The sequence below is a fragment of the Thamnophis sirtalis genome, unplaced genomic scaffold (genome assembly GCF_051295495.1).
Source record: "Thamnophis sirtalis isolate CommonGarterSnake01/CBP01778 unplaced genomic scaffold, rThaSir2_p1.2 scaffold_4, whole genome shotgun sequence".
NCBI lineage: Eukaryota > Metazoa > Chordata > Lepidosauria > Squamata > Natricidae > Thamnophis > Thamnophis sirtalis.
The window spans coordinates 23,615,355-23,641,866 of record NW_028261384.1 but is presented as its reverse complement, the minus strand read 5'-3'; the positions used below and the strand labels follow the sequence as shown (position 1 = coordinate 23,641,866).

Genomic DNA, 26,512 nt, shown 5'->3' with positions numbered 1-26,512 from the left:
TGAATGAATGTTGCTCACTATTTTACTTTATGTTTGTCTACGTTATTGTTTGTATTCCCCCCCCCCTGATTTTATGTAAGCCGCCCCGAGTCCCCTCAGGGAAAAGGGCGGCCTATAAATGTTAATAAACCTATAAACCTATAAACCTATAACTTCACCTTCATCGGAGCTAGGTATCTCTTCCAAGGTAGCAGGGGGCTTGGGTACTAGTACATCTGAGCCATGGGGGATGGGACGAATTGCTGAGTGAAGATCGGGGTATGAAATAAAATGCTTCCATTTGGAATTAAACCCTTTCACATCACATGAACAAAAGTAAGTCATCACTATGGTTCTTTTGCTCTCGCCATACCATAGGAATCCCATAACGGAAATTTTTTTCTTACCCTTGAACCAGTTTCGGAGATCCACAACACACTGTTTGCACACTTTATGAGGCGCCCAAACTTTATTTTGATCTCCAATTTTGAGTCCAAAGTATGCAAAGTATACTTTTTTCACAAAGTCTGTAATATTCTGCTGTTGCTTCAACACTGTATATTCACCACAGATGAAACAGAAACTGTCTGGTGAATTAATACACTTTCGCAGAGACATAACATAATGGTTGAAGAATGACGAGCTAACATGAATTGCAATGAAAAAGTGTGAACAGCCTAGAACCAAGAACCTGATGATTTGTGCACAAGTGGCATTTAGGAGAGCAGCTGTGTGTCTGTACACGAGATGTCACAGTGCTGGCCACACCCCCTGCACTGACCGGAGATGCTGCTATCTGACCTGTGTCTCCCTCCCGCTGGATTCTTCAAGAAAGATTCTACCCTTCTACCATTAGAAGCACCTGCTTAAAACTTGCTCAGCTTATATATATATTGCTGACCATCAGATTTACAGTGCTATATTTTTTTTACATAACTTGGAAAAATCCCTTAAGGATTTTTTGGCATTTTATATCTTAAATGCACTTATGTGAATTAATTAATAGTAATTTGGACTTTAAATTTGGTTAAAAACCCATAATATAAAAAAATTACCAAAAATTAAAAAAAATGATAAATTTGAAGACAATTTTGCATGTTGTGGCAAATCATGACATCGTTTTTTCAATATTTTATTTGTTTTCAGCACACCAAAATACATGAAAATTAGATGAAAATAATCAAACAGCTTTTTAGTTGCAGACCTGTATAATAATAATATATACAAAGATATTTGATTGACAATATGAGATTTTTTGATAAAGCTCAAGTGCTGACTATGGAAAGGACGCAGAAAGACCTTATAACCAATCAACATACTGTACGCAGTTGAAGAAGTTTTCATGTTATATGTTTTTGTGTGTTTATGTTTGTGTGAAAATAAAAATATATATTAAAAAAAAGATAGACCGGTTTGCTTCTGCTGAGGCTGCCTTTGGAAGGAGGGTATTGCAATGTCCATGTCTTGAACTCCTCTTCCATGGGGACCAGATCCCTCCCTTAACCCAGGCCAAGCTTGGGTATGTCCCTATCTGATTGCTGTCTCCACCAATCGTGGAGAATGGGTGTTGGTACTTACCTGATACGCTCATTCTCACTGCAGGTGGAGACAGCAGTCAGTCCCACCCTATTCCGGTCAGGTTCCATCCCTTGATAGGACTAGGGTAGGCCTTTCTCTTCCTTTTCCATTTTCTTCCTTCTCCATCATATCAACTACACGTCAGTCTACAGGTCACCTTCGACGAAAGCTTGTGAAGAGCAGCATGGAGGATGGTTTTATAAACTGTAGACTAAGCCCTAATCGTTACTGGACGGAGTTAACCCTATCTGACTGCTGTCTCCACTGCAGTGAGAATGTGTGTATCATATCAGATAAGTACCAATGTCCATTTTCCCCAACTGGTTGTTTGCCAGTAGAAGCATTGCTTCCAGCCTTGGAATCTGTCTGAAAGAAACACATTGAGAAATGGTCGGTTGTTTTCCAATATAGGTTAACACTTCAGTTAAGAGAAACCTCATTAAGGAAGTTAATCTTTCGCAGATGTGATAGCCCTGTTTTTAAATTAATAACCATAAATTACAAACAAGGTAAAAGCTATATTCAGATAATATAAAAAGAAAGGGAGTCACATGATACATAAAAACAGGTTATTTGTGTTGTCAGTCCAGATCTTAGAAAACAGCTATTTTCTTCAGCTGTGAATAACCCTCTGACATATCATCCACTGGTATATTTATGACATTAGTAGAAACATTGTCATCTGACTCAGTACATTTGTTTCCTTCAGGAGATGAACAAAGAGTAACAGGTTCATCCATTTTATCACAAAGCAATTGTTGAAGTCTCTGAATGCCTATAAAAGCAAAGAGAATAATCAACTTTAGAGAATGCATTTATGTCAATGTGCATTCAACAAAAAGCTTAGCAAATCTAAAATTAATGTATTGCTATGAGGGACATGGCTGTGCAATTTAAAACCCCAAATTCATTAGATTAGACTAAACAGGCTTATTCCAATAAATAAAGTCTCTCATCAAATAGAAGTATTAGAAATGAAATGTAAACAATTCTTCAGCCAGAAAATTCTAAATTATAAGTTATAGCAATGTACACTGATCGAAGACTTATCATATCACCTTCAATTATATTCCAGTATTAATTTTTTTCAAAAGCTTTTTAGAAAACAATAAATAACTTTTCAAATTCTGTTGACTTATTTTTAGTAAATACAAATTAAGGTTTCAGAAAAATATTGAATTAGTATAATCAAGCATTATCTTTATTTACAATTCTTACTTCATTTATAGCACTAATCAATTTTCTTTATTATTTTTCTCTCAAATGATCAAGAAAGATCAAATACATCTTAACAAAAATAGATATATTAAAATATTTTTCATTATATGTTTGTGCTCTTTTGAATGAACAATAGAATAAGGTATCAAACTATATTTTCTGATTGAGTCTTTATGTGTCTAGTTCAAGGGTCTCCAACCTTGGCAACTTTAAGCCTGGCGGATTTCAACTCCCAGAATTCCCTAGCCAGCAAAGCTATCTACTATAACTCCTAAGTGATAGCTTTGCTGACTCAGGAATTCTGGAAGTTGAAGTCCTCCAAGCTTAAAATTGCCAGGATTGGAGATGCCTGGTCTCGCTGATATCAGGAATGGGGGATGTATAAATGGAAAAAGAATCATAATAATTTTATAGAACTCAAAACTTACACAAAATAATCTTATTTACAGAATCTGAGAAAATTATTCTAAACCATCCAGGTTCATAACAGCAGAAGGCCTTCCCAGGACTAATAAGAAGTTTTTCATCCAGAATCTTCATCCATAAATCGATTTCAGCTTCAAATGTCTGTGTTTTTAAAAACTAAAATAACAACATGAATTGTGCTACATAAAATAATTATAATTAACATAATAAGCCCCTTATATGAAAAGAATAAAAAAGATTTTATTTTCCACCTTTATTATTTTTATGAATAACTCAAGATGGCAAATATTTCTTACTTCTATTTTCCCCACAACAATCCTATGAGGTAGGTCTTGCTTAAAGAGAAAAACTGGCCCAAAATCACACAGTTCACTTTCATGCCTAAGGCAGGATTAGAACACATGGCCTCCTAGTTTCTAGCCTGATTGCACTTAGACCTATATACTGCTTTACAGCTCTCTTTAAGTAATTTAAAGTCAGCATATTGCCCCCAATAATTTGGGTCCTCATTTTACCCGCCTTGAAGGGATGGAAGGTTGAGTCAACCTTGAGCCTGGTAAGACCTTAATCACTAGACTAAACTGGTTCTGATCTGATCAGTTTTCAATTAATTTACCTATCAGTGAATTCCCAGATCCCCAACATTTCCCCTAACTTAGAACATTACATAAATTTACCATTAAAGGTATATGTTATTATTCTGTATGCTCATCACTAAACGTAAGGATAATACAACCTGTAGTAGTTTTAACTAAAACAATATTAAATAATGTAAGATATGTAAAATGTTTTGTTTTGAAATGTTAACAAATTCAAAATTTCATTAAATACCCTAACAATGAATGTAGAACAAGGCCATTTTAAGTATTTTGGTGGGCTTTCTTTCAGAACATTGAAACATTTACAAAATGTCCATGGTGAAATTTTTTTATATTTCATGTTAAAAGTGTTTTGAAACAAAAGTATTTTATACATCACTGCCTCAAAATATTTTGAATAATTGATCTAGAAACATCAACTATCATTTTAAAATATCAATATTTCATCCTTATTTTTCAAATGGCCAAGAGATCTTATTTTCTTCAATCAATACTTTTTATTCTTTTATATTTTTTACATACCTTCCTGAAATCAGCCCACACATATAACCCTCCTGAGCTTTTTAAAACAGGTATTCCAACTTCTGCAAGACCATCCACAAGAATGTTTTTAGCTTCTTTTAATCTTTTTTTATTTATTGGGAAAAAGACATTATCCAGCCAGTCTGTCAAAACAATACAAATAATAATGCATTTTTATTTTCCTTTTTTTTTTGTACCATCAGTGTTAAACTCAATTGTGTCGTGTGACTTATCATGATGTATCGGGTCATTATTTGCTTCGCAGCTGAGATGGAATTTATACACTGTCTTTTACCTTAGGTTTTATCATAGACAAAAGCAGGAAAAAGAAGAGAAAACTTAGCAGTTTTCATGTAGCATGCTTACATTTTCAAAACACGTACTCTAAAATCTTTTCTAGTTTTTCAATGTCCAATTTTTTAATTGCTGTATAATCTGGTTGTTCAGTAAGAATTTTAGAGTATGAACAGGGATGTGGGAGAATTTTTGTTAGCTCATAATTTTAAATGTAACTGCTTAGCTTCAAAAAGTGACTCATGCTATTGGAGGATTAAATAATCTGACATTTTAACATATTAGTTAAGTATTTTTCTAATTATGATCATTAACATGAATTGTGTCAACCAATAACAGTGACAAATTAATGGTAATAGAAAAAATACAGTGGGTTTTAGCTGGATTTTAGTGCGAATTTTGTTCACATAACTTGCTACTGAATACAATAATGTTTGGGAAATCATACTTTGGTCACAATTAGGGTGATAATTATTTTTTTTAAAAAATTCAACAGCTATTGTTCTAAAGATCAATTTTTATTTATTTCATTTTTATTTTATTTGGCTTTTGAGTCATTGACTCTAGCAGCTACATGGACAAGCCCCTACAACTTTCTTGTAGGATTTTAGAAATGGTATGGTTTTGCCTCCTTCCTAAGGCTGAGAGAGAAACCGAATCAAAGCCACCCTTGCTGGTTTTGTGTCTTAAGGCAGGACTAGAATTCAAACTCTTGATTTCTAGCCTGATACTTCGATCATTACACCAAACTGGCTCTATGTTCATTATTTAGATGCTGTTTGTGTGAATTTGCAGTCACATTTTCAGATTTGTCTAACCTCTGTCTTTAAGGATTTGTTGGAGAACGTGCTGTACAGGTCCAGAACATCCATGAAAAACCACAAGCTGATTAACTGCTTTCCTGATATAATGGTTTCTGGTGTATAATATTCCAACTCGAATACCACACATGCCAAAATCCTAGAAAAGAGACATAAAGAACAATGTAATTTCAAATTCCCTTAAAATGGCAGTGCCCCATGCATATCCATAAATAAATCAAAGTTCAGAATTTGTAATTCTGATATGGAATTTCTCAAATTTCATTTATATAATCCAAAAGTTTACATTTAAAAAAATAAACTGCTATCTTTTTATGCATAAATAATTCAAAGCAGAATTTATTAATAACTTTCTCTGTTGATCTTATCAAATTAATAACACTAGACAATATTTTTGGCTGAGAGCACCAATAGATCTTTAGAAAAAGAAAAAAAAACACCTACACCACCTAATGCAGATTTAGCAGCTTTGGGAGGTGTGTGTTTGTGTTTGTGTGTGTGTGTGTGTGTGTGTGTGTGTGTGTGTCTCTCTCTCTCTCTGTGTGTGTGTGTGTGTGTGTGTGTGTGAGAGAGAGAGAGAGAGAGAGAGTTATTTTCATGGTATCAGAGATTTAGCAGCAGACAAAGGTTATTATTAACAACAAATAACTATAGAAATATATGCTTTCTTAATGGCATTTGAAAGAACTATTATAACCAGAAATATATACACATTTGCACAGAATTCTAAGGGGTAGGCATAAGGAAAGGTAAAATTCTAAAATGTGGAATCAGAATGCAAGAAAAGCTGCTTGCATATTTGCACACAGACTGGGCTATAAGTGCACAAGGGTGTCTTTTGTGTATCACCTGTAGTTTGCTGTGGTTTGCTGCAGACTCTGAATACTATGAAAAACTGAGGGAGTTTTTGATTATTTTTTTAGATTAAAGAGTTTAAACTATGCTTTAATTTTAATTAGATTGCCCATGTCCCACTACAAACTGTCTGTCATACAATAGTAAGGGAGAAAAAAATCTGAATTCCAGTTTCATCAATAGCAGTAACATTAATAATTTCTACTGTGCAAACTGAATAGTATGGGAGAGGAAAATTTGACATTCAGGAACATATTGAATACACATTGATATCAACTATCTCTAACCTACCTTACTAAATCCCCACATAAAATGGGTTCGGTCTGGATCAGGTAAACTAAAAAGAAATATTCACAAAGAATTAATATATTCTTTTTAAAAAATCTTTAATTATAAGGACAAGTATACTCTGAAAGAGAAAATCTGTTATACTTACTAGTAGCCTCATTATTCATAGAAATTACAAAAATTATAAGTAGTAGTTTATAATTATCAATTGAAGATATGTAAAACCATGTAATGAGATTGCAAATAATGAGGGCCACTGAAATTGTACCTTCTGAAATCAGTGCAAGTTTGATATAATGGAATTATAAATAGTGCTCATTTAATGATCACAATAATATAGCTTTATGGTAGTGAATTGTACTCTGTTTATGAGCTTTGACTTTATAAATGGTCCTTGTTTAATAAACTACTCATTCAACAACTGTTCGAATTTACAATGAGTTGTGCTGACAACTGGAACTTATACTTAATGAGTGTTGCAGTGTCCCACGGACACATGATCACTATTTGTGACTTCGCCTGCTGGCTTTACAGAAGCAAAGTCAATGGGGAAGCCAGCAGAAAGTCAAAATCATGTAATCTTTGCTTAAAAATTGGCAACCGGAACTGCTGTTGCTCAGTGTCTGTTTTTTTGGCTTACAACTGTATTACTTAATGATGGAGTTTCCAATCCCAAACATTGTAGCTGAGTGAGGATTACTTGTATTTTATATGAAAATGTACAATGCTATAAACACACAGGAAAACAATTACTTCATATAAGTAAAAACTTATGCTGGGTTTATAAGATATGTAGAGTGGGTCCTCATGTTTTCCAGCATTTTTGTACATATTTCCTGCTCTTATGGCTAATATACTGTTGCTATCCTGAGCACTGTCACTACTGAAACTTCTCATCTTCATCCTATTCCATCCATCCACACACCTAGCCATAACATATTCCAGTTCAAGGATTGAATATGACAGTTCCAATCAAAAATGGATAACTTTGATTTAAAGAAGTTGGCCTGCCATGTTGCAATAAGACTAAGGGATGAAGCAATGTATAAGGACTTCGTCATATTAGAGCTTAATGAAAAAATTCTTCGCACAAGAGCGTGCTAAATCATAAACATAGTATTAAAGAGTGTATGGTATTTCTTATAAAAAATAGGTAGTCTGGATAGATCTTAAAGCTACTATACTGTATACAATTACCTACATTTCAATAGTTGATGAAAATTTGCCAAATGAAAATTACAACATATTATATCTATGGAATGCAGACATACTTAAGATGTATCCAAAAGTTGCAACAGATAGAGAATACAGCAACTAGACTGCTAACTACAATAAGTTTTGCTAATTGCTTATTGATATTAGTATTAATCTTTAAACCCTTAGAACATTATGGACAGCAAAGTCTTTTGAATATGAATGCCCCCTATTGTGAAGATCAATGAGCTAGCAAAAATTTGTACCAAATTTTTATCAGGCTTAATTTTAATATTAAATAGTACATTTAATAATAAAGGTATTAATAAAATTCAAACATCAACTTTCTTGGGTTTTGTTTTTTTTACTTTGGGTTTTGTTAGAATAGAAAAAATGAGTAGAAAAGTCTACTAACTCTTGAATCATCTATATGATATTACATCAAATACTATTCTGGAAAAAATACGTAGTGTTTCTCCACCTTGGCAAGTTTAAGAGGTGTGGACTTCAATTCCCAAAATTCCCCAGCTAGTTTACACCTTTTAAACTTGCAAAGATTGAGATATCACTGAGATATCCATTGAGAAACGACTAGCATGCAAGTGCAGGGGAACCTTTACCTTTACCTATCCATTGAGATGACCTTAGGAAAATTATCCAGGAGCTGTTAAGACATGAACAAGTGCAGAATATGTTCCCTCATCCCCCAGGGTGAGGGAAAATATTAGAAAAAGACTGATTTCCCCCTTGAATCTCTGGGGTATAAGAAGGGAGAAAAGAAAATTTCAGAGGAAGTCTTGCAAAATTCTGTTTTTATAGTCTATCTCAATAAAGACTTTCCAATAGAAGTGTGTCCTTACCTCTTTAAGCTAAGGATGCTTGTAAATGTGGTATCACCATATACTGACAGCATGTAAACTTCATCCATTATTACATGTAACTCATATCTATATACAGAAAAATATATAAGAATTTCTTAAAATCTTCAAGTATTAATTTTGATTCATGGATTCATTACTTCATTCAGTAATTCTTAACATGCTATCTGTAAGATTAGTATTAAAAACATTTAAAAACCCTTAGAAACTCTTATATTACACAATGAAAGTCATAACAATATAACAAACTGAATTCTTAATTCTAATATTCCTAGACATTCAGAAGTCTGCTACTGATAGAAATATTAAATATTTAGAAATGTTTTTCTAAAAACCATTCCTTGGAAAAATTCTGTTAATTAATTTTTTTATTTCTAATGTCAAATGCGGCCCCATATTTATCAGGACATATAGATAGAAAAACATTAATCTTGAGGCTTAAAAAGCTCTGAAAAAGTCATTTCTATTCTAGCCATTAAATTTTTAAAAGAAATCATGGAAAGATGGAAGGTAGCATTAGGTGGCTCAGCAGCTATGATGCTGAGCTTGTCAATCAGAAAAGTCAGCAGTTAAGCAGTTCGAATCCCTAGCGCCGCACAATGGAGCGAAGTCCCGTTCCTTGTCCCAACTTCTGCCAACCTAGCAGTTCGAAAGCATGTAAAAAATGTAAGTAGAAAAATAGGGACCACTTTGGTGAGAAGATAACAGCATTCCATGTACATTCGGTGTTTAATCATGCCAGCTACATGACCACGGAGACGTTTTCAGACAGGGCTGGCTCTTTGGCTTTGAAATGGAGACGAGCACCGCCCCTTAGAGTTGGGAATGACTCGTACATATGTGCGAGGGGAACCTTTACCATTATAGGATTTACACTTGTAGAACGATTATTACATTAAATATTTCTGGGGGAAATCATTCATTTGTTGCTTAATGTAGTCTGCAGCGCAATGGCTGGCTATTTTTGATGGCTTTAAAATATTATCACTCTCTTTGTTACCTAGTTTTTGTACTAGTAGTCTTTCTGTTTGTTTCCTCCTCTTTTTTTTGGTCTCTGACTATAAATCAATATTTAAAGTTTCATTGAAAGTAAGAAAAAAATTGTAGACATATTTAAAAGTATAGTATATAAATTAAAGGAACTATAAGAATGTATTCAAAGACAATTAAATGTTTGAATATACTGCAATAAAATAAGGCAACTGGAAACTTTTATTTTTGTTTTAAACAAAACACCCTTCTTTGTGCAAGATACAGATATATTTACTCATATACCATGTAGCTTTCTATTTACTGATTTTAAAATAATTTAAAATATCTAAATTTAAAATTAAAGGCTTTCCTCAATTCCCAATTCATAAATTGCTATCAAAATACTTCTGAAATCAAGAGCTTAATATATTACACACTACTATTACTATTGATTTTGGCAATAACCATTATTCAATTTCTGACATATATACGTATATATACATACATACATCAGGCATTGGAGTTTTAAAAAGAGTAGCCTTGCCCTAGCAATGCATACATTAATAATCACTATTATGTTTTCTTATATTGGTTATTGAAAAATTCTCAGTTTTTTCACAAAACGAAGAAGACAAATTATTGCCCCATATACCTCCTAAGTAGGGCAGATAATCATATTTAACACGTATCAAATGAAAGGAAATTGCCAAAATCATTTCATAAGTGAAATAATGCATTATGGAAAATTAAATCCCAAATAAACAGCTCTAGCACGCAAACCTGTGTGCAAACTCTAGACATTCTGTCAGTAACTGTGCTGGGTAAATGTCCCCTAATGGATTGTGAGGGTTGATCAGGATTAATGCTCTGATTCGGATGCCCTGAAAAAAGAAAAACTGATAGTCGGAGACGCCAACATGACGTCAAGCATACTTGCAGACAGAGTCTGCAACACTGCCATCCTTTATTAAAAGTGTCACTCACGTACGGAAAACAGTAGACTGTTTACATGCATATTTTTTCCTGCATCATCAGTCTTTTCAATTCAAGAAAATGATCTTAAAATTGCAGCATTTTTCTCTTATTAGCTTTCATCCTTAATGGCTAAAAAGACAAATTTCAGAAAGTCCAAGAACAGAAATTTTATATCAAAAACAGGCACTTCAAACATATTGCATTCATCTAATTATAGCCAACAAGAACATTTTTATTTTTATTTTTAATTGATTCTAGATTTAAAAAATGAATGAAATAACTGAAAATAAAAACTGAAAACTTCTATATAAATACACAGCATTTTTTTCAAACAATGGCAATAATTTTAGTAAAGGAAGGAAAATATATAATATTCCACAAAAATATAGTTGGCTACTAAAATTGTTACTTATGTTATTGTAAGAATTTTACTGGATTTAAAAAGACCATGTGAAGTTTTCACACTCTGCAAACTTGATACAGAAACATGCCGTTTCAATGACTCATAGTACCTCACCAGGAAGTGAATATAAGTGGCTTACAATCATTATACCAATAAAAATTAAAATAATAAATAACTTTAAATTAGTTTGAAATTGAAAAAGATAGGGGCAAGGAGCAAGATGCCCTCGTGTGTGTGTCTCTTGTCTAGTCCATTAATCCAGAATGACACAGCACTTTGGAGCCCCAAGCCAGTTCTTCAGACTTTTTCAGAAAGCCAAGAGTGGTTGTAAATTTCACAAGCGGTAAGGGCTGCATAAGTTCCAAAAGACAGGAGCCATAGCAGAAAACGTTCTCCTGGATCCTGGCCAGTTGGAATTACTTAAAATGTCTGCCTCTTCTGGGTGGGGCAGGCCAATCCCTTTGGGGTGAGATGATTCCTCAGATAGCCAGGAGCCATGCAATGAAGGGCTTTAAGGGTGATAATCAACACTTAAATTGGACCTAAAAGCAATCTGACAACCATGGCCCACCCTAGGAACCCAATAACTGTCATGCAGCTGCATTCTGTACTAGATGTAGCTTCCAAATTCTCTTCAAGGGTAGCCCCACCCCCTCACCACTCAAGAGCAGGTTGCAATAGCCCAAGAATGGGATTATTAGACTTGATTAACTGACTGCAGGGACTCCCAATCCAGGAAGGAGCTCAACAAAATTGTGCAAAGGCTCTCCTATCCACAATTGCCACTTGCTCTTTGAGCCCAGATCATCTCCATATTGCACACTGGGTCTGTCTGTGGTGATGCAACCCCACCCAGAAATGTTAAAGCTCTCTAAGCTCCGCCCACCCAAAGCCACAGGGTCTTCCCATGGTTCAGTTGAAGCCTACTTTCCTACATCCAGGCACCCACAGTCTTCAGGCACCATGAAAGGGCAGTGCATTTGAGTCACTGGAGATGGAGATGTAAGGTTGACTATCACCAGCATACTGATGGCACCTCATTCCATGGCGGCAGATGATCTCACCCAGTAGATTCATGTATACATTAAAAAGGGATGGAGAGTGCACTGTGGTGAGCAAACAATAAAGAAGCAGCTATGGCCTGGGTCTCTCACTCACTATTAACAGTGATTAGAACCTGCCTTGGAGAAAGGAGCCAAATATTACAAGATTACGTTGACTAGTCCCAAAAGAATACCATGGTCAATGGTATTGAAGGCTGCTGAGAAGCCAAGGATGGATGCACTATTCCCATCCTGCTCATGCCACAATTCATCCAAAGTGTAACCAATATTTTTTCTGTCTCATAACCAGGTCTGAATCCTGACTGGAAGGGGTCAAGATAATCTGTTTCATCCAGGACCCTCTGAAGCTGCCTTTTCTACTATCTTTTCCAGAAAGGGAAGGTGGAAATCGGACAAAAATTGTCCTGAAAGGTAAGATCAAGAAATGGCTTTCTGAGGAGGGAGCAAACCGTAGCCTTCTTAAAAGGTCCTGGAAATGCCCCCCCACCCCCCATGAGGTAAGTTGCTCCCAGTTCGGCCTGGTTCAGCTCTGCCTGCCCACCCAGATGCTTCTATACATGCACATAAGTATCACACGTGCAAGAGAGAGAGAGAGAGAGCGTGCACAAGCAAACCAGTAGTAAAACCGGTAGAAACCCACCAGTGGTCACCCTTCTCCTGCAGTGAAGGATCTGCCTGAATCACCAGGCAGTCACCAAGTTCTGAGTTTTCACCAGGTAGGAGGGCCAGGGATTTGAAAAGTCGCTGCACTGACAGCATCAAGGGCCCTGTTCACTTCCCCAGGTACAATAGGATGAAACCATTCCCAAATATAACCAGGTAAGACCTTTATCCAGGCACCTCTAAAAGAACTGGTATCATTAGTTCCAAGTGGGAACCATTCTGTCCATCAGGTGTTCAAAATATTTCCCTGCATGGCCTGGAGATGATCACCGGAGTCCTCCTGTCTGAGGAGGGACCAAGTAATCTTGAACATGGCTGCCAGGCAATACTCTGTGAATGCAGAGAGGGTGGAGAAATAATGGTGTTTCACTGCTATTTCTGCTACAAGCTAGGCCTTAATAACAGCTGTAAGTTATATCTGGTGAGATTCATCCCTTGTTTTCCTCCAGTGATGCTCCAGGTTTCTTTCTTCCCCTTTTCAGAAGCTAGAGCTATTCTGTGAACTATGAGGAATGTTTAGGTCAAGAGAGATGCCCCAGGCATGATTGCTAAACTTCCTATTATTACCCTGTTTCCCCAAAAATAAGACCTCCCCAGATAATAAACCCAATCAGGCATTTGAGCACATGCACTAAAATAAGCCCTCCCCAAAAATATTGCAACACAGCAGCAGCCGTGAGGTGACCATGCTTGCCACCTACTGCACCTCAAAAATAATAAGACCCTCCCAAAAATAAGGCTTAGCGCTTATTTGGGGGGTCAAAAGAAAAAAGGCCCTGTCTTATTTTTGGGGAAACACGGTAATAATTTATCTTTTAGGATATTTTAAAATTTTAAAACAAATTTTCAGCTTACTGAAAAGCATCTACCAGCCACAATTGTTTATTACTTTTGAAAATAAAAGTAGTGTGCAGAAGCTGTATAGTAGTTTGTTTGGAAATATCCTCTCCGATATCTTTGATAATAAAGGTACACTGAATAATAGGGTCATCCTAAAGATAGAAGGAAAGGTTGTGTTAGTGGCATATTTTGTTCGTGGCCATATTCAGCTAAAATGGTAGTTGGAAGGTAAGACAAGGAGATGGAGCACAGGAGGTGGATGATTTACAATTGTGTGACTTCCCTGGTCTCCCCCTGGATTCCCCTGACTGAAGCTAAACCCTGGTCTGAGAACCCAAGAGTCAGCATCTGGCCATAGCCTGGGTCATCTGATGGAGGCAAAGCTGACAGAAGAGACAAGCTTCATTGGCCTTTGTCGGCAACTGGACCTACTTGTGGTTAATATTGTTGTGGAGAGTGGCTGCCGTTGGGATTTCCTGAGGTTAACTGACGAGTGGGAGCTTGGAAATGTGAACTTCATGAGACACTGTAGGACTACACTGCTGCTAAATTTCCTTCTGGCTATTTTTCTGGCTACCTCCTGTAATCTTGCTTCTGCAATCATCTGAATGTTCTGTAACTGGGCCTGGGAAGGCTGGGCCTGGAAGGGAAAGTTGAGTGAGAGGCGAGTGTGTTGGTCCCTTTTCCCCATGTGAGAGCTGTGGGGAGGACTGGCTTCTTGCTTGGTGGGTGAGAGATTTTTAAGGAGGAGTGTTGGGGATGGGGGATGGAATGTTTCTCAGGGAAGGCAGAAGAGGGCAACCTATTTCAGTGGTGTCAGGTAACAGGAGACACGGGAGTCAAGGGACGGGGAATGCGACCTCGATTTTTAATATTGGTCTCATGTTCTACCCCCTTGCACTCACTTCATTTACCTGGTTAGAAGATCTATGGTGGCCCAGGTCTTAGGCTGCTGCTTTTAAATGTCAGATCAGCTTCCTCCAAGAGAAGGCCGATCTGGCTTGAATAACTGAAACCTGTCTGGACCCAGAGGGAGGTGTTCCCTCATAGAAATATGCCCAATGGGTTATCGAGCATGGCACCAGTCTAGACCTCAGGGCCGGGTTGGGGGTGTGGCTGTTATTATCAGAGAATCTCTAGTAGCCTCCAGAGGCACTGCTCCACAAGGGCCTGGCTGTGAGACCCTTTTTCTTATTGGGCTTAAGGGATCAGGAGGGATTGCTGCTGCTATACTAGCCTCCCTGCTGCATGGCAGCTTCCCTACCTGGGCTCCTGGACCTCACCGTAGGACTGGTGGTGGAATTCCTCAGGATTATAGTTCTGGGGGATATCAGCCTCCAATCCCGGGGGCGGGGGCAGCCCAATATTTCATGGAAACCATAACTTCCATGGGCCTGTCCCAGGTCATCCAGGGTCCTACTAGCAATAGTGGCCACACACCCAATTTGGGGTTCTTATGAGAGTAGTGCCTATGTGACCTGAAATTGGTGGACCTGTCCTTGGTCCCATTGTCATGATCAGATTACAGTCTGGTGGCAATGAGTTTCTCAAGAGCTGTAAACCACCACCACCGCAGAGAGGCAGGACCTATTAGATTGGTCCTCCCCCATCAACTAATGCACCCGGATGGGTTTCAGAAGCTGGGAGCTATAACTGCAGATCTACTCTGCAGTCCAGCCGAGCTCTTAGTCACTGTTTGGAATAGGAGGGTGACTGAGGCTCTGGATAGGATTGTATCAATGTGACCTCTCCTCATCCATAGACCTCTCTATGCCCCATGGTATACAGAGGAACTGAGAGGGATGAAACACATGAGATGAGCCAAGGTGGCGCAGTGGGTAGAGTGCAGTACTGCAGCCACTTCAGCTGACTGCTAGCTGCAGTTCGGCGGTTCAAATCTTATCGGCTCAAGATTGACCCATCCTTCCATCCTTCCGAGGTGGGTAAAATGAGGACCCAGACTGGGGGGCAATATGCTGACTCTCTAAACCGCTTAGAGAGGGCTGAAAGCCCTATGAAGTGGTATATAAGTCTAACTGCTATTGCTATGTGTAGAGCGCCACTGGGATAAACTTGATCGAACACGGGTAAGAACTGCTACTAAAGCCTACCTAGTGGCAATTCATGCAACGAAGTGTAAATATACTTCTCCACATTGGGTGCAGATAATCACCCAATGACCCACTTTAAGGTGAGCCACCTCCTCCTGGGGAAAGAGGTGATTGAGGTCCACCTGAAGGGATGCGCTGAGGAATTTGTGGATTTTCTGGAAGAAAATCGCTTGACTTCGTTCCCAGTTAGATGCCAGCGTGGTTGCTGGTCTGATGGAAGTCCCTGAGGCAGGTTCTCGCCCTGTTATCTGGGAACAGTTTGATCCTGTTGCTCCCGAGAAAGTGGACAGCAGTGTGTAAGCACCTGTGTTTTAGACCCATGTCCCTCCTGGCTTGTGAAAGCTTCCCAGGAGGTGACAGGCAGGAGGACTGGCTGTGATTAATACTTCCTTAGGAGGAGGGGGCAGTGTCCCAGCACTTTAAGGAGACTGTGGTCTGTTCTCTTCTTAAGAAGCCATCATTGGACTCCAGCTTGTTGGATAATTTCTGACCTGTCCCCAATCTTCCCTTTTGGGGAAAGGTTGTTGAGAAGGTGGTAGTGCGGTGGTTCCAGAGGTTTCTGGATGAAACAGATTATCTTGACCCCTACCAATCAAAATTCAGACCTGGATTTGGAAAAGAAATGGTATTGGTCACACTTTTGGATGATCTCTGGCGGGAGCAGAATGGGGGTAGTGTATCCATCCTTGCTCTACGACCTCTCAGTGGCTTTCAATACCATGGACCATAGTATTCTCCTGGGGCAGCTTCAGGGGGTGGGAGTGGAAGGCCTTTTGCTATCCTGGTTCACTTACTTCTTCTGCAGCCACTCTCAGTCAGTGTCCAATCCAGCCCTCGCTCACAGTTTTATGGGGTTCTGCAGGGTTTGGTAACCTCTCCACTCCTGTTCAACATTTATATGAAGCCTCTGGGTGAGATCAGCCATTACCATGGACTGAGGTATCACCAATATGCTGATTGATACTCAACTGTATGTCTCGGCCCATGGTAAGTTAACTGATGTCGTGTCCTCCCTCTCATAGTTCCTAGAGGCAGTTGGGGCTGAATGAGGAGCAACAGATTGAAACTAAGCTCTGGCAAGACCAAGTGGCTCTGGGTTTGGGGTTCGTTGGCTCAGGGAGAATTGCCACCTTTGGTCTTGGATGGTGTGGCATTACCACAAACAGACCCTGCACTTAATCTAGGGGTTTTCCGGACTCACAACTCCTGCTGGTGGAGGTTGTGGCCAGGAGGGCCTTTGTGCAAATGCGGATTTTGCACCAGTTACGCCCTTTCTTGGACCAGCAGTCCCTTCTCATAGTCACTCATGCCCTAATCACTTCCTGTCTTGACTATTACAACATGCTCTACATGGGATTCCCCTTGAAGAGCATCCTGAAGCTTCAGTTGGTGCAAAATGCAGTGGCCCGCATGATTTTATGCAGACCCTGGTATGCAGGTCCCATTTCCGAAGGAGATACACCTGGTGGGACCCAGAAGAAGGCCCTTCTCTGTGGTGGCGCAGTGGTTAAATGCAGCACTGCAGGCTACTGCTAGATCAGCAGGTCAGCGGTTCAAATCTCACCGGCTCAGGGTTGACTCAGCCTTCCATCCTTCCGAGGTGGGTAAAATGAGGACCCAGATTGTTGGGGGCAATATGCTGACTCTCTGTAAACCGCTTAGAGAGGCCTGAAAGGCCTATGAAGCGGTATATAAGTCTACTGCTATTGCTATATTATTGCTATTGCTATTGGTTTCCTCTCTCTGGAACATCATTCCCCCCGGAGATTAGAATGGCCTCCATTCTAATACTCTTCCATAAGGCACTGAACACCTGGTTCTGTAGCGGGCCTGGGGAACCCAGAGCGGGATGCAGCTCATTAAATGACTTGTTTGATCTGCTGATGCTGGAGTGCGGGATGGGAGGTGATTTTGCTATATTGGTACTATATTAATTTATTTGATTCTTTTTATTGGTTTTATTGTTTTAAATGTGGTTTTATATTCTGTAAGCCACCTTGAATGGCCATGGGCAAAAAGGCAGCAATCTAAATTCAATAAATAAATAAATAAATATTTGGGGAAAGCACTAATGACATGTTCTTTAAATTCTAAATATGCCTACTGGGCTAACGGGCTGAACAGAATAGAGGTAATATAGGAAGGATAAAGATAATGAAAACATTCTCAATCAATTCCCCACTTGTCAACACACATTTGCCTCTTTTGTATTTTAGCACAATGTGTTTTACCAGAAAGGTTAAAATCAATTACAAATAGTATTCATCTACAATTACTGGTAGAATATGAAGTTCAAACAAAAATATTCCTACCTTTTCCGTGGCTTCCTGGTATGCAGCTTCTAATTTTTCAACTGTTAATTGAAACGGCTGGCTTCCTTTGTCAGGTACCTAAAATCCAAAACTCTCAATGTTAATAATTCAATAAGATATTGCAATTATTAGTAAAAAAAATCCTGAACAAACTTGAGGAAACATCAGTGTAGTCAATGGTTTAGGCATTAAAAGCATGGTGGTAGAACTTCCCTCCATTGAAAAGGGTAAATACAATGATACACTTCTTTATTTATATGTAATAAAAAGAATACCTCACTGAATAATGGTACATGAACAGGTTGCATTCCACCATATAACCAAGTTTTGGAATTTATGCCACCATAATATGGAGTTGGAATTAGATATCCATCTGTAAAAAAAACACAAACAAACAAAGGAAATCTTTTTCAGGAGACTTTTACTATTATAAAGCACTATACTATTTTGCTTCTTTTTCATTATTGTGTTCCATAAATCCTAATGGTTTTAAAGTAAATACTATTTATTATTATGCTATTTATTAGTTAACTAAACATTTTAGCAGTATTATATCCTTTTTCATTTAAAAATCATTAACTAATGAGACTTTATCAGAATTATATTCAGGTATTTAAGAGTGCACACCAATAGTTTAATTTTAGCAGTGTTTTTTGAAAATCACATAAATAGTGTTAACTGTAAATATCACCTGACAAAAAAAGTTATGTCTTGATATCAGCCAATGGAAAACATATGCTTTTAAAAAGACATTGCTGAAAATTATTACAGTAACATGTACTGCATGAAAATCACGCACACACAAATATATACATTGTCAGTGTTTCAAGTAATATACCCGCTAAAAGCAGAAATCTGAGGCAGGTAGATTCCTCAAAGAACATGTTTTTTGGATACATCATATTGGCACAGCTAGTGAAAACCAACTTTTAAAGTTTCCATGTTTTTTCCCTAATTAAAAGAGCAAAATTTTTTCCCCTCAGATGTCACCTGTCACATTGTCCAATGAAAGTAGCCTGGGAGGCTGCTTGGTCACTTCTCTCCTCCTTCAACTGCCACCTGTTAGGATGACCTTACTTCCCACAAGAAAACTTTTTGTTTTGATTATCAGCAAGCCTATCTATTTTCCCCTCCCTTCTCCCTCTCAGAGTTTGTGGCAACTATCAGGCTTCAGCCAGGTTCACTTCAGAGTTGACATATATATATATATATACACACATACACTAAAGCTGCCTTACCTCCAGGATCACACAACACAGTCGAAAGAGTTGCAAAGACAGCGCAGCAGCCATTCATCACAATAATCTAGACAAATGCCAAGTTGCAATTAACAACATTGGTAATTTGAAATACTAAGGGACCAGTCTAAAAACAATCACATCATGGTTTTGGCTGGTATTTAATAATTCTTATGGCATTCAACTATCTGGGAGATTATGTTGTTTGAAATTATTAAAGTCTACAGGTAGTCCTTGCTTAATGACTACAACTGGGACTGACAACTCCATTGCTAAGTGCTGCGGTGGCCAAGTGAAAAATTATTCGATGTGCCTATTTTATGATGTCACTTCCACTTTCATTATTAAATCACTACAGTCATTAAGCAAGATATCACATGACCACAACTCACAATTTCATTTCTGTGTTCTCTATAAATTTTGCTGGTTTGTGAAGCTTGCAAATAGTGGTCATGGGATGGTATTACAGCTATAAATGCTGGTTGTGAAGCACCCAAATGGTGATCATGTGACTGCAGGATCCTGGAACTATCATTCATGTGAGGATTGGTCGCAAAACTGATTTTTTTAACCAACCATTATAACTTTGACCAGTCCAGGCATACAGTAAGCAAATACTACCTCTAAACTAGTATTTCTATATTGTGCGACTATCAATAGGCTGTTATACTAATTATGATAAGGAAAGTATGCTATTGTAAATAGGTAATGTGATGGTACCTGAGTTAGGAATGAAGATAATTCAAACAGAAATAGAACAGTTTCAGAAATGTTAAGAAACCTGAATATTATTTCCAAATTATCATTATAAATATATCTATGGTGGGACTGATAACATGAAGAAGTTAGGAATCTAAAACTTATCTAAACAATTTGACATTAGTTTGAGCATAAAAATATTGTGATATATCCCATCATATTTTCCAAACCAATTTAAAAGTAATAAAATTTAATCAACTTTGTTAAAAATCACATTTTAGATAAGTTTCATCAAATGTTACCAACAATAAAGAAAGACAAAAAATATCCTTGCATCTTACATGTTCTGGATCTAATGGTACTGAAGCATTTGCATATTCAGTAAGAAATTTGGCAATTTCTTCTCGGAAGCTAAAATTTAAAATTAATATATATCCATAATTAACACATTAACCAAATAATTTGCCATAACATTTTTATCTATTGATATATGAAAAATCATACAGGTAGAATTCAAACAATATACAGCAGATTTGATTTCGAGCATAAATTTGATATATTGATTTTTACTTCCGAAATCTTGATTTTAAATCTAGCAAAAAGAATTATTCAAACAGTAATTAAAGTAAGGATTACAGTATTCAGAACACAATTTTTATTTTAAAGTTGTTTTAGTTATCTTGATACCACCAAGAATTTGATGAGAAAGTATTCCATGTTTAGAAAGATCTCATCCTAGAAGCATCAACTACTGTATTTTTCAGAGTATAAAATATACCGGAGTATAAGAGACACCCAAGATTTTGAAGACATAAATTTTAAAAAAAGTTTTTGCACTCTACAATCCTCCCAAACCCTCTGCACACCTTATTTTTTGTGAAAAACCGGTCATGCAGAGAGTTTGAGAGGCCTGCAAAGTGTTCCTGGGGGCTGGGGGGAGGGCAAAAATGAGTAAAAAAGGCCCGTTTTTTTGCTTATTTTTGCCCTCCCAGCCCCCAGGAACATTTTGCAGGCCTCTGAAACCCTCTGCATGTCCATTTTTGCAAAATGGGTGGGGTTTTGGGAGGCCAAAAATGCTGTATTCAGTGTATAGGACACATCCACATTTTCACCCTCTTTTGGGGGGGGCGGGGGGCGGGAAGGTGCATCTTATACTCTGAAAAATACGGTAAGTCCTAAGAAACATTTCTAAGATGTTGACTGTTCACATCAGCAAGAATAGAGAAAACTTAAATTTTTCTTCATTTTCCCTTCTCTTTGAACCATCAGAAGCAAAAATATCTGTTACAGCATTATGCAGAAGGAAAACGAAGAAGAGCAAGAGATTATAGCAATAGCAATAGCAGTAGACTTATATACCGCTTCATAGGCCTATCAGGCCTCTCTAAGCGGTTTACAGAGAGTCAGCATATTGCCCCCAACAATCTGGGTCCTCATTTTACCCACCTCGGAAGGATGGAAGGCTGAGTCAACCCTGAGCCGGTGAGATTTGAACCGCTGACCTGCTGATCTAGCAGTAGCCTGCAGTGCTGCTCTTTAACCACTGCGCCACCTTGGCTCATACTCATGGATTTAATACTCATGGATTTTTCAAAAGCATACTGAGGATGTTACCACCACAACTGCAGTTCTGAAAAAGTTCTTGCAACAAAAGGCACATCTTTCTGATCTCTTCAAATAGCAGTATGGCTTGCACTCATAGTGAAACAGTACAATAGTTGTCAAATTTAAAACCAATATTTTGGGACATAAAAGAAATATATTTTCAGAAAAAACATTGAAGACATGTAATTATTAACTTAAAAATATTACAGTTTTTAATCATTTTTAATGAATAGCCACTATTAAGAGTTCATTAATAGTTATCAGATGGTCATAGTCATTATTATAATTGCATAATGTAGAATAGGGCTGAAAAGCTGCTTAAGTTTCAAATTTGATGATGATAAATTAGAATGTGAACTGAAATAATCATATTTTTAACCAGCCTTTAGTTTCAATATATCCACAGAAAGAACTTTATTACAAAACATTAGTATTAGGAAATAATGGAATAGTCAATGGAATCCTGCTTCCCTGTCCTTTACTGTGTACATTGTGAAGATAGAAATAGAAACCATACACACAGTGTACCCTTTGGATTTCAGGTGGAATTAGTAATGTAAATGTTAATTTGTTTGAAAACATTTTTTTAAAATTGGGTAATGATTTCTCATACTGTACCTTTTAATGCCTTGGGTATCCGAGTATTGGAGTAAACGAGGCTCCAAATAATTCATATCAGGTTTCGAGAGCTATCCATTGTTGTAAAGAAAAGGAGACAATACATCTTATAAATTACTTGATTCTATTGATTTACATGGTGTTTTTAGTATGGAAATTAGTTCACTTATGTGAACTCAGTTGATGTTAATTTTTAATAACTATATAGATCTTTACAGGCTAACCTGATGACAATTATATTCCATACATCAATTATCAATAGGAAGGAATTACAACACAGCAAAGAATGTGTGTCTATGATAATTATCTTTTCTCAATATTATTAGATTATTTAAATATAGAAAATCATAGCCATCAATCTTTCAAATATTTCTAAAATTTAGAAACCTACACATTTAATAAGAATCCAAACTTACCCTTTCCTGTAGTAAATCAAAACAAAGCTTGTTCTCGCTTGTTCCAAAATTCAAAATGCCCTGAGAATAAAAGTAACAAATTCAGCAAGTCACCATTAGCTGTCTGCAAGGAATATAAATCCTTCCATTCTTCACTATCCTGTGAGAGCAGAAGAACCTTTTTGGATGAGAAGCGAAAAGTCTTCAAAAGAAAAAAACAACCAAGAAAGTCCAGTTGGATCCTGAAAAAAGCACCTTTGGGACAACCATGACCTGATGACTGAGAATCTCTATAGACTCTGTACTATTTTATTTCCATGGAGGTTTTATTCAAGAGAGGATAGATATCCCCACTAAAAAATCATCAAGAAATCCAAATGCAATCCTAAATTGCATTAACAGAGGGATACAATCAATAGCAAGTGAGGTACTAATGCCACTCTGACTCTATAAAGCCTTAGTAAGACCAAATCTAGAATACTGCATCCAGATTTGGTCATCACTCTATAAAAAAGATGCTGAGATTCTAGAAAAAGTGCAGAAAAGAGCAATCAAGATGATTAGGGGAATGAAGACTAAAACATACAATAAATGGTTGCAGGAACTTGGCATGGCTAGTCTAATGAAGGGAAAGACAGGGGAGACATGATAGCAGTGTGCCAATTTTTCAGGGCTGCCACAGAAAGGAGGGGGTCAAACTAATTTCCAAAGCACCTGAGGGCCAGACAGGAATGGATGGAAACTGAACAAGGTGAGATTCAATAGTTTGCCTTTGGAAGTTGTGGAAGCTTAATCACCAGAGGCTTTAAAAAAGAGATTGGTCTGCCATTTGTCAGAAATGGTATAGGTATCGGGTCTCCTGCTTGAGTGGGGGTGTGTGTGTGTTGCACTAGATGACCTACAACAGAGGTGGTATTCAGCAGGTTCTGACCAGTTCTGGAAAACCGGTAGTGGAAATTTTGAGTAGTTCAGAGAACCAGTAAATACCACCTCTGACTGGCCCCGTCCCCCATCTATTCTTTGCCTCCCGAGTCTCAGCAGATCAGGAGGGAATGGGGATTTTGCAGTATCCTTACCCTGCCAAGCCCACAGAACCGGTGGTAAAAAAAAATTGAATCCCACCACTGACCTACAAGATCCCTTCCAACTCTGCTAATCTGTTAATCTGCAGTTTAATGAAGAGAAGGGCCAGGGGAGACAGGATAGCAGTCTTCCAATATTTGAAGGGCTGCAAGAGACCGGAAGGGGTCAAACTATTTTCTCACAACCACTTGATGGCCAGATAAGGAATTATGGATGGAAACTGACCATGGAAAGATTCAACCTAAAAATAAGGATATATTTTCTGACAGTGAGAACAATCAACCAATGGAACAGAAGTTGCCTTCAGAGGTTGTGGGAGCTTCATCACTGGAAGCTTTCAAGAAGAAACTGGACTGCCATCTGTCAGAAAAGGTGTAGGCGCTCCTGCTTTGGGGAGGGATTTGGACTAGATCAGTGGTCTCCAACCTTGGCAACTTTAAGCAAAGCTGGCTGAGGATCTCTGGGAGTTGAAGTCCACAAGTCTTAAAGTTGCCAAGGTTGGAGACCACTGGACTAGATGACCCACTAGGCCCCTTCCAACTCTGTTAATCTGTTATCCATCCTCAAAGACGACTTTTGTTTGCCCCTCCCGGAGCCCAACGTGATGTGATGCGGCGCAAAATATCCTAGGGGAGACCCTGCAAGCCGCCCAAAGCGGGTCAAAACCTGGCGGTCACCTGAGGGTTTTGGTCCGCGTCGAAAGGGTCGTCGAGGTACCTCTCGAAGCCTTCGTCCAGGAGCCCCGCGGCGCCATCGGCGATGCGGGCTCCGCGAGCGGATAGTTCTCCCCGACGGGGTGCTTGGTCGGTCATCCTGCGGCGAGGAAAGGTGAGGGACGAGGAGCTTCCCGGCCGCCTTGAGGAAGTCAGGCGAAAAGAAAGAGGCAGTGACGGTGTAAAGAAAGCAGCAGCCCTCCCTCAAAAGCGGTGACAGCTCCTCTCAGCCTGAACGCCTTTTGGAATGGCTGATCCGGTTTTCTTTCTCGCCCATTGGCTGGCCGAAGCTTCCGATTAGCCCGCCCCGTCGCCTCTCCTCTTCTCTTCCTGTGAGGCGTTTTGTCTCTTTTTGTCCTTCCCGTGGAGACGCAGCGATGTGTTAACGCGACGGGACGGGGTCTTCTTCCCCTTTTTGTCTCGCCTGTTGCAGGAGACATGACGAGGGGAGAAGGGAGGGCGAGTCTACCCTACCCAGATTAACCCTTCCCAAATCTTTAAAAAATAAATGGCACCACCACCACCACCCCTCAGCACCAAGAAAGTACTGTTAACTTCGCGGAAACCAGGCGCTCTTGATCTTGCGTCGATTCACCTTGCAAAGCTTGAAGTCACATTTCGAGCATCAATCGAATTGTGGCTTGTGGCTGTTATATTTGGTTGCATTTATTGTCAGAGGCGAGAACTCGAGCTGGCAAGGAAAGGACAAATGCATCATATATACATTTACTTCCGTGATATAGTTCAAGAGGAGGGAATTAGGTATATTTTTAGGTGTTTCTAAATTCTTCATTTAAACAAAGAATTGTCAGTTGTAGAAAAATGTCTAGAAGATAAGGAAAAGATAAACAAGTAGCAGAGTACTCAGAATCCCAATCTTCAATTGTAGGTTTGAGAAGGAGGTAGTAGTTTAATCAAGAACAAATATCATTGACTGAAACATAATTAATTGTACTATGCAGTGAAGGATTAAGTAGAGGATTGCATTATTGCTTTGTAAAACATACATTTTCATATTTTAAATCTTTTTTTCCAGAGAACAATTTACACGCTTTTGCACTACACAAGGACCTATTCCCTCAATGTCTAATAATTGTATTTTAAGCAAGTTGGGAACATGGAGACCTAGATAAAAAATAATGTTGATGGGACTACAAGTCTCTACGAGACTTCTGAACCATATTAAAAATATACCAGATTACAGCTATCCTTAGAAATAATTGTTTAACTATATGACATTATAAGATTTCAACAATGCTGTTTTGTGCTTTTTATACTGTGTAATACATTAATGAAGACAATTTCTATGTGTACAGCAAATCCACACATCGATATTGTAAATAAACCAAAATTACATTATCGCCTGATTTTATCATTATTAGAACAGTCTAGGTAATAATTACTGATAGATCCAAACATATCTTGAGCAGGTTTGTTGAATCACTAGGCAAAATAAAGCAATTTTGCTGAATCACATCTAAAGTTTCTTAAGTTCAACCAACACTAATCCTTTCCAGTTTGAGCTGGCTGACTTGTTTTGAAAACTGGCCAAGCTCAACATAGCTACTGTAAACAGATCTTGCATGATAGACAATTCTGTTCATTACATAACTGACTAGGAAAAATAATTCCCATAGAGTAGGAAAAGGTTACAGCCTTCTGTCCTTGAAGAATATTAAGTTAGGAATGGTAAGAAAGTATCCACCAACTATAACTTTAAAAGCATTAAGACTATCACTTGGTACGTTTGAGAATATGTATATATTTACTATGATTTTTTTTATTTTAAAAAACAACTACATGGTCTTCCAGTATGAGTCATGCTTGAGTGAAAACATTTGTAAGGAGCAGAGAGAATGATTACAGTGAAGAATCACTGTAGACTGGTCCTTTGAATTTCTTCAGAAAAGGAGAGATCAGAAGATCATCTATGAATGCTGATCCTGCAGGAGCCTTGTGAGACAACATTTTTGTTCTCAGCAATGGCTAAGCCTTTCATAAGAACATTAAACCAGCCAAATTCACTTTGTAATTATATTCAAAAATGTTTAACCACTTTATAGATATTGGAGATCTTCAAAACACCTGGGTTTCTAATTTATGAAAATTTTAAAATAGATGTAAGCATTTATAGTAATACACACTATATAATAATAAATAATACACAAT

At 37.9% G+C, this 26,512-nt stretch overlaps 1 protein-coding gene across 1 annotated transcript; it reads right to left on the bottom strand.

Moving 5' to 3' along the window:
* Positions 1-1,086: 1,086 nt before the first annotated feature.
* LOC106538411 (1-aminocyclopropane-1-carboxylate synthase-like protein 1) lies at positions 1,087-24,688 on the bottom strand. Its single transcript, XM_087712615.1, has 14 exons — positions 24,308-24,688; positions 22,569-22,628; positions 22,153-22,223; positions 20,271-20,340; positions 19,231-19,297; positions 18,268-18,365; positions 17,993-18,070; positions 10,405-10,505; positions 8,635-8,721; positions 6,584-6,629; positions 5,435-5,576; positions 4,323-4,465; positions 3,204-3,357; positions 1,087-2,332 (listed from the first exon to the last, which is right to left on the bottom strand). Exons 1-14 carry the CDS (start codon positions 24,440-24,442, stop codon positions 2,151-2,153), a joined length of 1,434 nt encoding a protein of 477 aa, XP_087568741.1. The 5' UTR covers positions 24,443-24,688; the 3' UTR covers positions 1,087-2,150.
* Between the last annotated feature and the right edge of the window lie 1,824 nt (positions 24,689-26,512).